The sequence below is a fragment of the Drosophila ficusphila genome, unplaced genomic scaffold (genome assembly GCF_018152265.1).
Source record: "Drosophila ficusphila isolate 14025-0441.05 unplaced genomic scaffold, ASM1815226v1 contig_106, whole genome shotgun sequence".
Taxonomy (NCBI): domain Eukaryota; kingdom Metazoa; phylum Arthropoda; class Insecta; order Diptera; family Drosophilidae; genus Drosophila; species Drosophila ficusphila.
In genome coordinates, this window is record NW_025063993.1 from 2,531,261 (window position 1) to 2,547,708 (window position 16,448).

General features: G+C 46.3%; 1 protein-coding gene across 3 annotated transcripts; it reads left to right on the forward strand.

Moving 5' to 3' along the window:
* The first annotated feature begins 1,103 nt into the window (after positions 1 to 1,103).
* Positions 1,104 to 15,910, forward strand: LOC108088912. 3 transcript variants are annotated; one of them, XM_017186924.2, is made up of 3 exons: positions 1,104 to 2,933; positions 13,954 to 14,223; positions 14,936 to 15,910. In XM_017186924.2, the coding sequence occupies exons 1-3, from the start codon at positions 1,331 to 1,333 to the stop codon at positions 15,052 to 15,054; spliced, it is 1,992 nt and encodes a 663-aa protein (XP_017042413.1). In that variant the 5' UTR covers positions 1,104 to 1,330; the 3' UTR covers positions 15,055 to 15,910. The 3 variants fall into 3 exon arrangements, with proteins under 3 accessions (XP_017042413.1, XP_017042414.1, XP_017042415.1); XM_017186925.2 differs by having other exon boundaries at positions 14,017 to 14,223; XM_017186926.2 differs by lacking the exon at positions 13,954 to 14,223.
* The last annotated feature ends 538 nt before the right edge of the window (positions 15,911 to 16,448 follow it).

Here is a 16,448-nt window from a genome sequence, read left to right on the forward strand (position 1 = left end):
TATTTAATAATTGCAATTTTATTATATTTAATTTACTACGTAAAGTACTAATATGTATTCCTGAAGATATATGGCCACCAGAAAGTCGTTCTTATGCAACACACTCTTTATATTCAGTATCATTTTTGCCCACTCATTCAGGTGATCTGAGCAGGGCTTTATTCTAACTGTGGTTTGCTGAAAGCGCGCGCCGAGCACAATAATACTTAAGGAATCGGAACGCTGCCACTGCCGCTGCCGAGTTCCTATGGCCGTTTCCAACGCTTTTGGCGTTGCCTTTCCCACCTCAACACTTTGTATATCGATATATCATTAGCGCTCTTTTGATTTACAATCGCCTTTTGTGCGCGGACCGAGCTATTTCGCCTATTGTTGGCCGTTTTCGAGGAGAGTGGATACCGCAAAAGCGGTTGGCTAATAGCTTTTAGCACTTTCCTGCCGGCCAAGTCGAGCAGCGGAGGCCGTAAGCTGATATTCCCGCATATGCAGAACGAATGAAAGTGTTCTGCAAAGCGGTTCGACTGTGGAACCTATCTTGGGAGTGTGGATCGCGTTTGCAGAAGGTTGAAACCGTTGGTGGAGCAGAATGGTTGGGCCTATTACATGTTACAATTTATTTATCAATTTAATAAATTATCAATCGTTAAATTTTATTTAATGCCAGGGGTATGTTTTGAAAAAAACAATGGCATAAATCCCTCTTTTGATTTCAACCAATTTCTAATTTATACAGTTTTCTTTTATCCTGACAGATTGCTTTAAATCAGCTTTAAAAGCTATAATAAACATTTTTGTTCACAAATATACACAAGTCGTATGATTTGATGTGAAAAGATAAGGTTAATTGAATACTTTATTTCAAAACTGGAAATAAAAATAGTTGGGCACATATTTCATGCCTATAACTCCCGATTTGTGGGCAACTCCTTCCCACACTTTACCGCTATCGCGGTGCGCTGTTGGCCGCTCTGCTTTCGGCCGAGTTAGCAAACGCACGTCGAACTCGAACAAGTGTTAGTTCGACTGGGCCGCCGTCAAACTGGTCTCAAACGACAAAGCCGGGCCAAAGCCGGACTTGCAGAGCCGCCAGTCAGTCGCAGTTGGTCGATCGGAGCGAGCGGACGTGTTAGCGCGAGAATCGAGAGCAAGTAGACCGAAGACCGAAGACCGTAGACCGTAGACCGCAGAACCGAGATCGAGTGCCAGACTGCGAAGACTGAAGAATTGCGAGCTGAAATACCGCGATCGCGAGTGCGGGATAGAGTGCGTTCGCGGAGATGCGCCGCGTCTGATCGGTCAGAGGTCCAGGCTTTCGGGGTCACCACTTCCAATGGCCGGCAGACGCCACCTGCTGCTGATCCTGCTGCTGGTCCTGCAGCTGATCGCCACCACGCCGGCGTCGCGCAGCCTCAGCGTGAACGGAAACAACATTTGGCGGCGGGTGCGCCTGGTCACCAGCCAGGAGTCGGACCGCAACGCCTACCAGGTGCTCAAGCCGGGCAGCCGGAATGCCAACAGTACAAGTACGAGTACCACAACCAGCTCCACCACCACCACCACCACCAGCACCACCACTCCGGCAGCGCCCCACTCGCAGCGCTCGGCCAAGCAGTTGGATCTCCTCTTCCCGAGCGGCAATGTCTCGAGTGCGGCCCGCCTGGAAATGTCAACGGAGTTCTTCGTGGTGCCCACTCTCTCCGCCAGCAGCTCCAGCAGCACCACCTCCACCACCACGCCGGCCACGCCCCGCCGCAGTCTGGGGGCTAAGGCGCGGGCAGCGGGCACCACCGGGCGGGTGGCTCCGGGAGGGAGCAGCAACAGCACGCCGCCCAGCATAGTGTCCACCCACCTGCCCTTCGCAGGGCTGCGCAAGGAGCCGTGGGTGGTGCCGGTGCTCGTGCTGGCCACCCTCACCATGCTCATGATGGCCGCCTTCGAGATCTTCGTGCTCTTCAAGGCCTGGCGCACCTCGCCCTCGCGCCGGCACCTCTTCCTCGGCCAGATGCTCCTCCTGGGGCTCTTCGCCTGCGCCAGCCTGGGCGCCATCATCACCGCCCAGCCCACGCTCCTCAGCTGCGGGGCGATCCGCTTCGGGGTGGGCGTGGCGTACGCCCTCGTCTTCGCCGCGCTGCTCGTCAAGTGCGTCTTCCTGATCAGCCTGAACGGAGGCGTCTACCTGCCGGCGCCCTACCAGGGCCTGCTGCTGCTGTTCGCGCTGCTCATCCAGGTGGCCATCGGGGGCCAGTGGCTGCTCACCCAGCCGCCGGAGGTGTACACCACCAGCGTGCCGGTGATGGGCAGCGGCTTCCTCGGCTCCACGGTGGCCTCGCAGACCAACTACTCGGCGCTGTTCTACCCCACCTCGTACACCACCTTGGACGGAACTCCGGAGATCTACACCCGGATAGCGGCGGTCAGCACCGTGCTGATCCCGCTCTGCAAAACGCAGTTCTCGGAGCTGCTCTTCTCGCTCATCTACATCGTCTTCCTGATCGTCTTCATCGCCGTGCTGGCCATCAAGTCGCGGGGCATCCGGGACAACTACCGCGAGGCCACCTACATCGGGCTAGCCATCGGGGGCGCCATCCCCATCTGGCTCGGCTGGATGCTCTGCGGGCTGGCGGTGGCCGAGCGGCACAAGGACGCCTGCGTGGCCTTCGGGCTGGTGGCCACCTCCGCCACCGTCTTCCTGGTGATGTTCATGCCCAAGGGCCGCCAGCTGGCCGCCATGGGCAAGGAGGGCCTCTACGTGGAGGACCGCGAGGAGCAGTTCAGCTCGCTGAGCCGCGCCGGCTCCGGCTACTCGCCCTCCTTCTTCCACTTCAAGCCCATCAAGTACGGCGTGATGAGCGGCTGCGGCCTGCCCAACTCGGCCTCCAACACGGGCCAGGGGCTCAGCTCGAAGCACTGCTCCAGCGCCAACAACGGAGGTGGTAAGTCCCGCTCCTTTGTACATCTGAACAGAATCAGATCACTGAATTTGTCACAATTTCTGCCCGGGGCAGTCGGACCCAGCTCCGGCTGGAATCGGTTCCACTTCGACCTCCTCCTTCCTCCTTCCGATCTTGTCAGCTGTCAGCCTCCGTTCGTTTTGTAATAACTTTCTTTTCTTGCCCCATGTGCGCCAAGGGGGTGGGGCTGCAACCTCTTGAACTTTTGTTTATCCATTTGTCCGCTCTTTCTGAAAGCAAAAACAAAGTCGGGGAGCAGAAAAGCAAAAGTCTTAACTTTCAAAGACTGCAAGCTCCAGCAGACGGTAGCAGGGTACAGTGGGCCAAATTGTTCCTATTCGAATGGGTAATTATCGAAATAGTTAATTTAGTTCTGTAACCTATTTTGTTTGTAAAAGTGTGAAAGTAAAAAGAACTATTGCTTGAGCACCCCAAGCCATAAAGTTATTCTGCCTCAACACTTTTGCTTTCGTTGCCAATGTCAAAAAATAATTATACGTTTTCCCGATCCACGCCCTGTCATTATTTTCATTTCCACTGCTTGTGCATTTCTTTTCCAATTAGTGTCTATGGCAATTTTCCTTTTGCTCCGCTTTATTTGCTTGAATGCAAATTTGCGCGCTTTCATTTCTTGGCCCCTGCAATGGCGCACAATTTTTCGCGTCGAATCTGCGTAGCTCCCGACCACTGTGCGTCGGCATTAACTGGGCTTAAAATTGTTTTGCCGGGCCGTGTAATTGTTTGGTATATTAATTTTCCCGACGCCGCCGTCGTCGTGTAAGTGTAAGCCAAGTGTAAAAAGAGCTCACACTCGGCGATCCATCCATCTGCCTTCCAGCTTTCGTTTTCGTTGTGAGAACGTCCAGGTTCGCGGGTTAGGTCTTTGATTAGATTTCGCCGCTTCGGCTTAAATCATTTCTGGCGATGCAAATAAAGCCATCAGCACCGCCAAAGTGTGTTGTTTGGATTTCACATCTGTCCATTAGGCGGTGTTAAATGTCATTGTCGGGCGGTGTGGAAGTGGTCACGACCTGTCCCCAAACGAAAATCGCTTGGCACATTGTCAAAGAGCAAGTGAAACGAGTCAAAGCCGAATCTCACAAAGCCAACAATAAGAGCTGACTTTGCAGTTTTTGGCAATTTATGAACTGGCTGACAAAAAACAATATTTATGGAATTTGTATCTCATGAGGTTATTAGTTTTGTTTTCCTTCTCTCTAAACAAAAAGAAGCCGTAAAAGGCTTAAACTGTTTCAGCTTTCTAATGAAAGCACAAGCGAGTGGTTTATGTGTGTGGCAAAGTGGAAAGATACGGGGAAACTCGCGAGAAGGAAGGGCCCCACCGGGGGTACTCCAAAATGTGCGTGCTTGCGCCATGTAACACTTTACGTAATTTAATTAAAGTAAATCCATCACAAATGTATGATTACAGCCAGCAAAGAGCATTTCGAATGGAAATGGGACAGGAAAACTCGGGCTAATTCAAGTGGAAAACGAAGCTGAAATGCTCTGCGAAAAGCGCTGGGCAATTGCGAAATTAATTGAGGTAATTGAAAGCGAGGGAATTACACAAATTACCGGCTGAATTTCTTTATTTGATAAAGTGAAATAAAGGCAGACATTTCGGGCGGTGTATAGCTCACCAAATTATAACAATGCGCTGGTAGGCAAAAGTAGGAAGCGTTTTACATGGCAGCTACTTGACGACGACTCCAAATCCGACTCGGTGTGTGAGCCATGCAAGAAAGCCAACTCGGCAGGACAAAAGCCGAGCTGCAGCTGGAACTTTGGCCAGAGCCGCAGTCGCAGTCGCAGCCGAATCTGGAGTTGGATTTGGAGTTGGATTGGGAGTTCGATTGGGAGTTGGGGCCACGGCCCACAAGCCACAAGCCAAAGTGCCTGTGGGCAGCTTAAGCTCAGACTGAGCCGCGGATTCCGACTTCAATTCCAATTCCAATTCCTATTCCACTTCCAATTCCAATTCCAATGCCGACTCAGACCCAGACTCAGACTCGGCTGAAGAAAGGCAGCAAGTGAGGCAGCCGGCGACAGACGAAATATAGGTAGGCTCGCACATAGATAGATAAATGAGAGATATAGTGCATTGGCCCGGCTACACATATATACGTCAAACTGTCTGCAATTGAAAGTGCATTTGAGGGGCAACAGAAATCAACGGCGAACGAAAACTAGGCAGCCAGGCAGCCAGGCAGCCGAGCAGCAGGCAGAAACCCTAAGAGCCAGAGACAAATGTCTGGAGACACACAAAGTACACAGCGGAATCAAAGTAGGCTCAGAGCTTAACAAGCAAAGGAGCAAACATCAGCCGAGCTGAGAGCTGCAATCGCTGCCATTATCGTACCATACCCAAGCTATACCTCAGCTTCAGCTCAGCTTCAGCCCATAACCAAACCCGATCCGATCCAATCCGATCCGATCCAGAAACATGTGTGTGGGTTGTGTAGTTGTCTCGCTAACTCTTCCACATCCACTTCCACTCCGACTTGGCTTCGACTTCGACTTCGACTTCGAAGCAGGCTGAGTGAAGTGAGCCAAAGGCAGCGACAGCAAGGGTTCCGGCTTGATTAAGGGCACAGAAAGAAAAAACTGGAGCTGCATGTGGGCAGCGGCTAAAAATTTACATAAGGCGATGAGGCAAGAGAAAAATCAAAAGTTTTTCCCTTTTCGTGCCATTGCTCCGGCTCCGGCTGATTGAAGAGCAAATGACTTGGGCAACGAACTTGATTTGGCTGGCGAGTTGACAGCTTAAGGAGAGGCAAATTATTGGCTGTCTTGCCTCTGAAGTAAGATGCAATCTATTGCTGGGGTTCTTGATTGTTTACAAGACTGAGTAGTTCGAGAAGCCAATGACTCGGGCGTAAACAAAAAATTGTACTTTTCATCTGCAGTGTTTTAGACTGTAATAGGAATGCACTCGTACATTTGAATAAACTTAAATAACTTAGTTAATAAAAGTCCCACAGAACCTTTATGGCAATAACTCATAATTTGCTCCAAATTAGAAGTCTCCCAATGGGTAAGCCAAAACCGCAAGGGGAACCGAAAGACATTTCCAATAAACCCATAATATCGAATTTCCTGCCAAGCCCTCGAATATACACACTCATCGACACATGTGTGTGTGGTCGTCGGCAGTAAGCAGTTCGGCACATAATTCACTGAACAATTTGCAACAATAAACTAAACGACAGCTAACGGCGTTGACGCCAAGGAATGAGCCGGGCCAAAAGATTCCGGGGCAAGGGCAGGGCCGGTTCAGCGGGGGGAGGGGGAAAGGGGGGAAGGGCGCAGTCAGAGGCCAGCAGTTTCTGATGATTGCTGCCATGGAGTCGAAGGCGAGGAGTAAACTCAGATTGACAGCCTCTTTCGCGGTCTCTCTTGCACACAAAAAAATTTAGATCAATTTCACATGGAAGACCGCATGTCATAAACCAGTTGACAAAATGAGGCCTAGCTCAAGAAAGTTCATTTATATTATGACAAGACAATCTCTTATTATATACATAAGAATTTACTTTGCACTCAGGAGTAATTGGAAAGTAGTAAATTATTGCTTGAAAAGGAGAGCAGAACTTTGATTCCTTAGTCTTTTGTATGATTTTAACAATGTCGGGCAATTAGAGATAATTAATAAAAAATAAATAAGAAGTAGATGCCCGAAAAGCAAAGAAGTTCGTTGCCTCAGTCTTTCGTTTTTTTCCACCGAAATGTATTATCAGTTTGAAGTACGCATATTTCATGTTAGTTTTCACATTACACAAGTAGAATATTCGACAATAAAGATTTGCAGCGTTCAAACATTGTACATTGAATTATATAAGCAATACGCTATTTTTCTTTTATTTTTTATTTATTTATTTATAAAGAGCTAGCAATTAGAGATAATTAATAAAAAATAAATAAGAAGTAGATGCCCGAAAAGCAAAGAAGTTCGTTGCCTCAGTCTTTCGTTTTTTTCTACCGAAATGTATTATCAGTTTGAAATACGCATATTTCATGTTAGTTTTTACATTACACAAGTATTATATTCGACAATAATGATTTCCAGCGTTCAAACATTGTTAGTTGAATGATATAAGCAATACGATTTTTTTCTTCTATTAAGCACAACGAATATATAGAAATTTTTTTTTTCTGTGTGGGGCCTGGTTTTTCTGGATATGGCCGAAAGGATGTCGTGGGGCCTTGCTGATTTGAGCGGTCCACTGCCGCTGATTGAACGAGAGTTCAAGGTTGCCGGGCCTGCTTTAATTGAAGTCGCATTGTTGTAAGCGCTTCGGGCAGCTGTCGACAACGAGCGGCGCGATGACAGGCGGAGCCACAAAAATAGATACTCGTACATACTTCCGTTGCGCGGCGTGATGTTATCATTATACCCTAAGCCCTGAGGCCCGGCCGCTTGGTGGGGGAACTGCAACTGGAATCTGTGCGCGAAGCCTCCCGAGACAATCCAGTGACCTTATCAGCGAGCAGAGTGTCCCATCTTCGACTTGGCAGCGCTGCCACTTGGCCAGTTGGTCAGTAAGACGGGCCCATCAATCTGGGCATCTGCCAGCGCTCTTTGTTCTCCGGCGACGTCGCATTTTTTTGTAATTTTATTGAGTGACTTTATGCCAGGCAGCCACATACATAAAATCAATCATTCATGCCCGTGGAGCCGGGCAGAGCCAAGCAGATCCAAGCAGATCCAAACAGATCGGGGCAGACCTTGGAAGGTTAAAGCATGTCGCTTCACTCCCGAGACCCGTGCGGAAGTTTTTGTCTATTTGTCTTGCATGTTTATCGATCGATGGGGATTTGTCAATAAAGAGCCCAGGGAGGCCACATAGTCATTTAACTGTGAACAGTCCAGAGATTGGCTTTGTATCTGTTATTTTTTCTGTTTCTGCACACTTGAGGACCTGAAGCTTAGCTCGGGCCGAGGTTTCGCGTGTTATTGATGGATACTTCCAAGAGGTTGCTTCATTGTCATAAACCAGTTGGCCGAATGGGCCGAATGGGCCGAATGGGCCGAATGCCAAAGAAAGCTCATTTATGTTATGAGAAGTGAATAAATTATGGCCATGACGATTATAGATCCCTTTAAAAGAATTATTTTTGTACAAAAAGTAATTGGAAAGTATAAAGTTACTGTCTGTAAAAGCGAAAAAAGTTCGTTGCCTCAGTCTTTTGCTTGAGAACATAAAAAATTATACAAGAATTCTGTAAAGGAATACGAACCTAAGAACCTAAGAACAGGCAAATATATTACAAAAAAATTCGAATACTTTTGTGTACATTTTCAATATATTTTAAAAACATTATCAAATATGGAGTTTGTTGCTTAAGTCTTTTATGTTTACAGTAATTGACCTAGAAAAAGGTTAGCAAAACTTTTGGTATAAAGCAAATAAAAGTACCAACCCGCTCAGCGAAAAACGAGGCTTTTGCTTTTTAAAAACAAATAGTTAATGTGCAAAAAAATAGGATAAAACATTAACATTTTTTTCTAATTTTTATTAAACCGCGAATATAGTTAAAATAATCACTGAATACATGGGGGTATTATGACTATTTCCCATTATTGCCTTGAAATTAATCTTAAAGGCATCTCGAAAAATGTTCTGTAAATTGTTCTGTTTGGCTATTGAAGCTGTCAATATTAGACCCAAATTTGAAGCAATTTGAAAGGAACATCAAGCAACAATTTGAATCAAATGATTTCTGTTAACCTGGCTTTGTTTAGAACCCAACTTGCCTTGGGGCACCTATCGAAACGGTTCGACCAGCGTCAGCTGTCGAAAATATGACATAAAAAAGATTCGATTAGCCTCAATTGTTCGGGGACCACTACCAGCAGACCGAAGACTGAGGCAACGAACTTGAAATTGAAAAACCAAAGAGCAAAAACAAAAGAATAGAACTGAAAAGAACTGAACGGCGCGGAGCAGATAACTTGACAACGATGATGGGAAAGATGATGATCATCATGATGACGATGGCGTAATGTACAAATCTGTGAAGTACGTGTTCTTGAGTATCGTATCCAACTTCAGTTTGCAGTCCGCGGCAGCGCCTGTGTATGGGACTTAATATATGAGTTGGGTAAATGCTGCCAGCACGTGCTTGAAACGAGCGTCACTGTATATTACCACAAAATTATAGCGGTTTGCAATAAGAGCCGCGACCGCGGAGAGCCGGGCTGGATTGGATGGGATGGGATGCTGCGAGGCGATGATATTTAGTTTTGCCTAGAAGTGCCAGCAGCCGGCCAGCAGCGTAATCGATAACCAGTTCCGAATTGCGGCAATGAAACCGAAAGCGGAAAAGCCAACTCAGGTCTTGGTACCAGCTCTTTGCCAGGCCCGGCTCAAAGCGGTTCGGGCCAACCGATCGAGGGGAGTCGGCAGTCGGGGAGGCCGCGGGAGCCGCGGGAGCCGGTGGAGCTGGTGGAGCTGGTGGAGCTGGGCGAGCCAATGAGCCAATGAGCCGTGTGCCAACTGCACATGCTGAAATTATTACGCTAAATTGGCCAGGAGATCGCCTTGGTCTTACGGTATCTTCGTCGGCCTGCGGTTGCCGCCCAGCGATGCCAACAAAGGGGGCTGGAGAAAGGCGCGATACGGCTCAGTTTGCAACGAGTGATTGATTTAGGGATCCTAAACTCCCTGAGTGTCGAGCTCAAATGTAAATCACTGCCAACAGTTAGTGCTTGCGAGCCTATAAATCCGTAAGTCCACTTATTAATGGTTGTATTTAAATGTATTACTGATTTATATGTTTGGACTCTGACAGCCCACATAGTTTTCGAACGAAATTACTCTTCCTTGCTTTTAATCATTGATGGAGTTACTCATTGCTATATGCTATAGCCAAATTTATATCTGAAAAGCTAAATTAGATTGCAAGGTTTTCCCAAATAAACTCCCCGAAATGAATTGTTTTTACTGCGTATAAACAATTCCTTTCGTGGAATTTATTTGGGAAAACTTTTACTACCTATAGCTTCTAAATAGCTACTAGCTGATACACAAATATTGTGGCCAGGTTCATATGCTTCATATTGTATTTCATACAACCTGTTAGGCAAATGTGTTGTTATCCTTAGGATTGCTGTAGAAAAATACCAAATTTTAAGACTAGTAGTATCGAATGCATATCGTGATGATATACCTGTTTTTTTGTGCCAATTTACGAAACAGAATATAATCGATTCGAGTTCGGAGGTTAGTAGCTCCATTAGATGATAACAGAACAGAAGAATAATCTACGGTTTGCGGCTAAAGATTGCGCAGCTCGTTACTTCACTCCACGCAAATCAACTTAAGCACACACTTAACTGAAATGTGAATTGAATTGTAGCAATTTGAAGGTCATACGCCCTTAACCGAAATATGCAAATTGCTGAGCGTTGCGGGCATGTGAAAATGCTTTTCTTCCGCCTCTAAATGGGAGGGAAAACCGCCGCAGCGCAGTTCATGACAATGAACTCTGGCTGGAGGAGCGAGAGGAGGGCCCGCTGTGGATAGGGGGATGGCTTAGAACGAACGTGGCCAATTAGTTATAATGCTGCTTCGTGATATCACAACATCTGGCAACTCACTCTCAAAGACCCAGACAACGGCCAAGGCAAAAGCAACAACCTTTGCAACCGCTGCAGTTGGAGGCAGAAAGAAAGAGTCAACGCCGGAGCCAATGAGGAAAAAAGGAACGCTCGCCGAAGAAATTACTCAAGTCTGCAAAGTATGTAGCAACTAACAACAGCACCAGCAACAGCAACAGCAACAGCGACTGCTGCAGCAACAGCAACAAAAGCAAACTCGGCTGTGGCAAGAACAACAGCAGCGGCAGCGGCAGCGGCAGAGGCAGAGGCAGAGGCAACCGAGCCTACAACAAAGGCGAACAATGACAATCTGCACGTAGCAATCAGTCAACGTGCGGCAGTTGGTTTAACTTTAACTTGTTGCCAGCCAGATAGGAGATACTGGGCTTAGGGTAAGGAAGCAGATGCACATGGGGCGGGGGCAAGCCGACAAACTGCAAACTGCAAACTGCGAGCTGCAAATGCAAAATGCAAAACGTGGCTCTGACTCCGCTCTAGAGATGGGCAATTTTAATGAATTTTCCCCAGCCGGTGAAAGAGGCAGAAATAATTAAATGCAAGTGAGGAAAAGTAAAAACAGCCGAGGCGAGCACACGGAAGGAGGAATTAGAAGTGGGGAAATAACGAAGACGGAATAAATCGTCTCAGTTTAAAGGGGGAATAATTCATACAAAGAATCTCTACAGTAGCCGGGAAAACATGCTGTGGGCACATATTTCTACTGAGCTAGAAACTCAGAGCTTCAGCTAGATAAAGTCAAGGAAACAATTACCAAGGTATTTACTTGTATGGCTGTTTTTTAACGCCGCTGTTAATTATCAACTTTATGCACTAGCATAAAAGAGTAATATGTTTGATTTGACAAATAGATTATGACTTGAACATACTCGACATAAAGTTTTTTTCATACTAGTTGCCTTAATGATTCCCCTATTGTAATATCCCCTATTCAAAAGTATTTTCAAAAGTTTAAGAGGAAATGTTCTTTTAAGAAGTTTTCCGTATTCCTTGGGGTATCTCCTTCGAAATGACATAGACACAAAAGTATCCGCAGATACCAATTTATTTGTTATGAAAATTAATATTCAGGGTCACGTATTCCTGCCATCTCTAGCCATATAGAATCTTTTCTGGGCCCTCGGCCGCCCCCACTCACAGGGATAAAAAGGTAAAAAAACACCAGTAGGTGGAGAACATGCACACGGAGGCCAATCTCGAGTCTGGCCATACATATTTGCACTTAATTAGCGTTTTTCGTTACATTTCGTCTCGTTTCGTTAAGTTGGCTGTCAGCTGGGAGCTAAAGCAACGTATTTAATGCCGGCGCACATAATTCATAATGGCCAAATGAGCTGACAGACAGCGCGAATCGGGAAAGAGATTTTCTAGCTGGTCTCGGCCAAAACGGAATTAAGCCAAATTTGCCGCTTCAGCTGGCGACTGCTGCTGCTGCTGCTGTTGCTGGAAAACTAGTTTCTTTTTCAGCGCAAAATGCAAAGCCTGCCCACCGCAGGTACAGATACAGATACAGATACATCTGGAGATACGGGCACGGCAGCGGATTCTGATTCTGATTCAGACTCACACATGCATTTTCATTTTCTGACACATAATTCCACATTCAAGGCAGGAGAAGCAGAACAGAAGTCTCGGAGCGGCGTACAAAAACAAGCGGGCTTAATTGCAGTATTTGTTCTAAGTTAATTAGAAAACCAAGAAAGTGCCACCGGGAAGGGGGAGAGGGGAAAGGGGAATGGGGAAAAGAGGCCAGGGGACTGGCATGTGTGTAACTGCTGCATTTAGCACTGTCAAGAGTTCAGATCCCGCAGCAGCAGATACCTCAATGTCGTCGCCGGCTTCCCCGCTTTTCCAGCCTCTCTTTTCGGCCCGGTTCTCTGGTCTTTTAGTCAGTTTCCATGTCATTAACACAGTTTGCCCCGCTCGGTTCAAGCGGCTGGATGGCTCACAGAGCTGTTGAAAATATAATAATAATCGTGAGTTATAACCCCCAGCTGCTGGCGGCTGATTTGGCTCACATTTGTTAGGCTTTGCCGGCCTTAAATGAATTCTGGCCAGAAGTCCAGGGCTCGGAAAGTGGAGCTTTGGCCAGGCCAACTGGCCACTAATTATGACAAGTGTACGGAGGTTATAAATAGCCAAACAATTAGGGCTGGTTCTTATCTAAAAGGGAAACTGGATTTCTCATAATCGGAGGCGAAACAAAAAATAAGCACAGACCCGAACTGGTTTGGCTATATTTCTCAAGACTGAGAAGAGAGAAAAATTGCACGGGTTACACGTATTGCAAGTGCACCCATAACGCATTTTTTATTGGGCGCGTTGAAATGCTGAATGGGAAGCCGCTGCGAATTTCTCCACTCTGGTTTTAATAACCCCTTAAGTTAATGAAGGTCACAAAACGGATAAACGAGAGCAAAAACTGTTTGTAAATCCGACTCAAACCTATTAAGGCCCCAATGAAAATAGCTTCGGGTTTTTGCCCAATACCCGTAAAAACAAAAATAAATGCATACCGCGCTCAAGTCCAGGGTGACTTTCTCTATGGCTTGAGGGTGTCGAGTCAACCCATTGACATGAAATCGCTTGACATCATTAGGTCCGCCATAAATTGGCCGGCAAAAGTGTGAAATATGGCAGGGTAATTTCCACGAATTGGGAACATCTGCGTCTGGGTTCGGGCTCTGGGTCATGCCAATTATGGCTGACCATGGGCAGAAGTTGTGACACATTTACTGACTTATCTGCGAACACATGGCTAAGACTTGGTTGCACCTAAGGCACATGAAAATACAAATATATATATTTATTATTGTCTCATTCCGTTTTGTTTACTTTTTATTTGTCATGTCATGCATACATTTACCATCAAAACCACCGCCAACCAACACGACATTCATCTACAACATCAACAACGAACTCAACACAAAATATCACCATCATCACTGCAACGTCAACATATATATCTTTCTTATCGTAATCCACCGTCATCTTCACCCCCAAACTCCGATGAACATAATCAAAAAATTCTGAACACGCTCACCACTCACACACTTGCATATGTCATTTCATAATACCCGATCACCGATCATGTTGTTTCTGTAATTTTTTCATTACTATTATGCTCATCAATCATTGGAACCTTTTTCGTTTTCGGTTGACTCTTTCGGTTTTGTTTCCGGTATCTTTACCTTTTCGAAACTTAATTGAATTTACATTTATTGTCAAAAACCAATAATTACTGTACATATATGTTTATCCTATACGTATTACTACCAACACGTGTGTGTGGGTCACGACTGGTTTTGTTAATGGTTTGGTAACTTTACACACGCACCCACTCCTCCACCACCGCACCACCGCACCACTTCCCGCCGACAGATCGGGTTGCTCTCGTCACCGCCGCACCGCCGAGCTATACGCGTATGTATCACTATTTTCCAGCACACCTGAGCCCGCACCCGTTCTGCTATTATCCTCCCGCACCACCCCCTCTGCAACCGCTGCCGCCACTGCCACCGCAACCGCAGCCGCTGCCGCAGCAGGCCGCACCGCCCACGCTCACACCGCTGACCCTCAAGCAGCTGGGCAACTCGCTGACCTCCATGACACAAGCGGCGCAATTGGCCAAAACGTTGCGCTATGCGCCAGGTAATACCCACCGCCTGCTAGCCATCCCCTAGGGACATTCGCGTTTGTCTGCAGGGCAGGAGCACCTAGGTTATGCAATCTGGATGATCTTGGTTAACGTATAACGGAAAGCAACACATTTTTATCTGTATCTATACCCACCAAAAATATTTTGGCTACTATAAGTAGTAGTAGTAGTGTTCCATATATTATATGATCAAAATTCCAACTAAAAAAAATAACATGTTTTGAAAAATATAATCAATGCCCATATGATGCAGAAAGTAATAAGCAGCAAAACAGTTTTCAATTCATAATTGTATTCCTTTTTTAATCTAAAGCGATACTTATTAAACTTTTCATCCAAATACTTAAAAATGTGGTGGATTTGATTACAGGAAAAATGTGTTAAATTTCAAAATACCGTTTTACACAAGCTGAGTTTTAAGCTCAATTACCTAAACTAGATAGAGTATACATGCATATATTCGATGGCTTTTAAAACTGAAGTGTGCAGCTCAGCTATTGTAAGCGGCCCTGTACACTATTACTAAGTCTAAGTAATATTATTAATCAAAATTCAAAAGCTAACCAGCACCATGGAAAGTCACTGTTTAATAACCTAATGCAACCCCACCATTTGTTATTGCACTGCTCACAACCTGCTCGCAAACGGTTTTCCGAAGAGGCATAAAACAACTCGTGAACCCCGAATGATACGACTTTTTTATAGGCATGTTTATTCGACCGGACGAAACGAATCTCTATACCACGCTGGAGCCCACGTTGAGCAGCAACCCGAACGTGTACTTCCAACGCAGCGGGGCCGTTCATCCCGGCATCCTGTACTAGGAGTCCGAGGAGCCGAGGAGCGGGGATCCGAGCACCGAGCATCGAGAACACTGGAACTGAGTATTTTTTCTTATCATTAAGGTACGGCTCCCAAGGAGCAGCAATAAGCGAATTGATATTTCCCGATCACTTCAACTAGTGTAATATTTTTGTCATAATTGCTAAGCTCTTTGCATCTAAGTTTCGCTATACGAGAAGTACACTTACGACCTAGTAATTAAGGCCCTTTCGGGCAGCAGAGGAGGAACTCCAATGACGATGCAATAGAGCTGCCAAACGCAGTCCTAGATTAGCGATATCAACCATCTACACTGGTTACATTTCACACTCTCGATGTAGCAACGATTTTAGGGCATAAGTCTTCAGAGCAGTTTGCTGGCCTCGATTCCTAAATAATGTTACCGCTTTTTAAGCGTTCTAAAAAGTCCAAGCATGGTTACTTTTGCCTTGTGATTTACAAGTAAACTGTACTTAAAAATTTGTTTATAATATCAGATCCGAAAAAAACAGCTCTGCTTTTGAAACAACTCGAAGGCGCAGGGGCAAACCATCTGGTTAAAATCTGGTGGCCTGCCAAACAACTTAACTTTGAATTCGCGTTAAAATTGTATGTAATTATGTAAAAGGTGGAGATGGCTCCCTTGGATCCACCTGATGTCCAGCGAGGCTCGCCAGCATTATGTATACAGATGTTTTGCCCCTGCGAACACACATACACCAGTAAGTAATAGGCTTAATAAACATTTGTCTAGCCAAGTAAAACGATCGCTTAAGCAAACACGAAATGTTGTACATATAGCAATGGCCCCGAGCCGCAGAAACACACACACTCTCACACACACACACACACACGGTGAGCAAGCCAATCTCAATAAAAGAAAAACAAAACCGAGTAACAACTCTCAATTGCCACACAGAGGAACATCAGCAATGACGATTACAATTAACTATAATTGCAAATTATTGGCATTGCAATGCCTATTAACGCCTGCTTGCCGCCCAGAGGGGTGACGGGGGAGGGGGGAGGGGGGAGGGGTGGGGATGGCAAGGATCGGGGAGGATTATTGGATGCCAACGCGGCGCTACATGTTTCAAATAATTTGTTAACGCCTTTCAGGTTGCGATTGGATCGGGTGCGGCGTGGCCAGAACGGCTGTTCGGAATAGATAAACGTCCGACCATTATCGCCGCTTCTAAGTGGTCCGTGGAGCAGATCCCATTGCAAGACTCGACGACGCCTCTGCGGAGTTGACCCCCTATATGGCCTGGCACTGGTCCGGTCCTGGGACTTCTGACCACATCGAGTGCATGCCGAGGGCGTGTTCTCCAGGAGAAGGCGAGGAGATGCGAGGGACGAGGTGGACGAGGCGGGACGGAAGGAGTCCCATCCCCAG

What these genes read in the sequence shown, in the direction of transcription:
- LOC108088912 (XM_017186924.2), top strand. Translation starts at nt 1,331, where the DNA reads ATGGCCGGCAGACGCCACCTGCTGCTGATCCTGCTGCTGGTCCTGCAG. An exon ending in CAGCGCCAACAACGGAGGTG is followed by an intron (nt 2,934 to 13,953) that starts GTAAGTCCCGCT and finishes TCCCGCCGACAG; the next exon opens with ATCGGGTTGCTCTCGTCACC. An exon ending in AACGTTGCGCTATGCGCCAG is followed by an intron (nt 14,224 to 14,935) that starts GTAATACCCACC and finishes ACTTTTTTATAG; the next exon opens with GCATGTTTATTCGACCGGAC.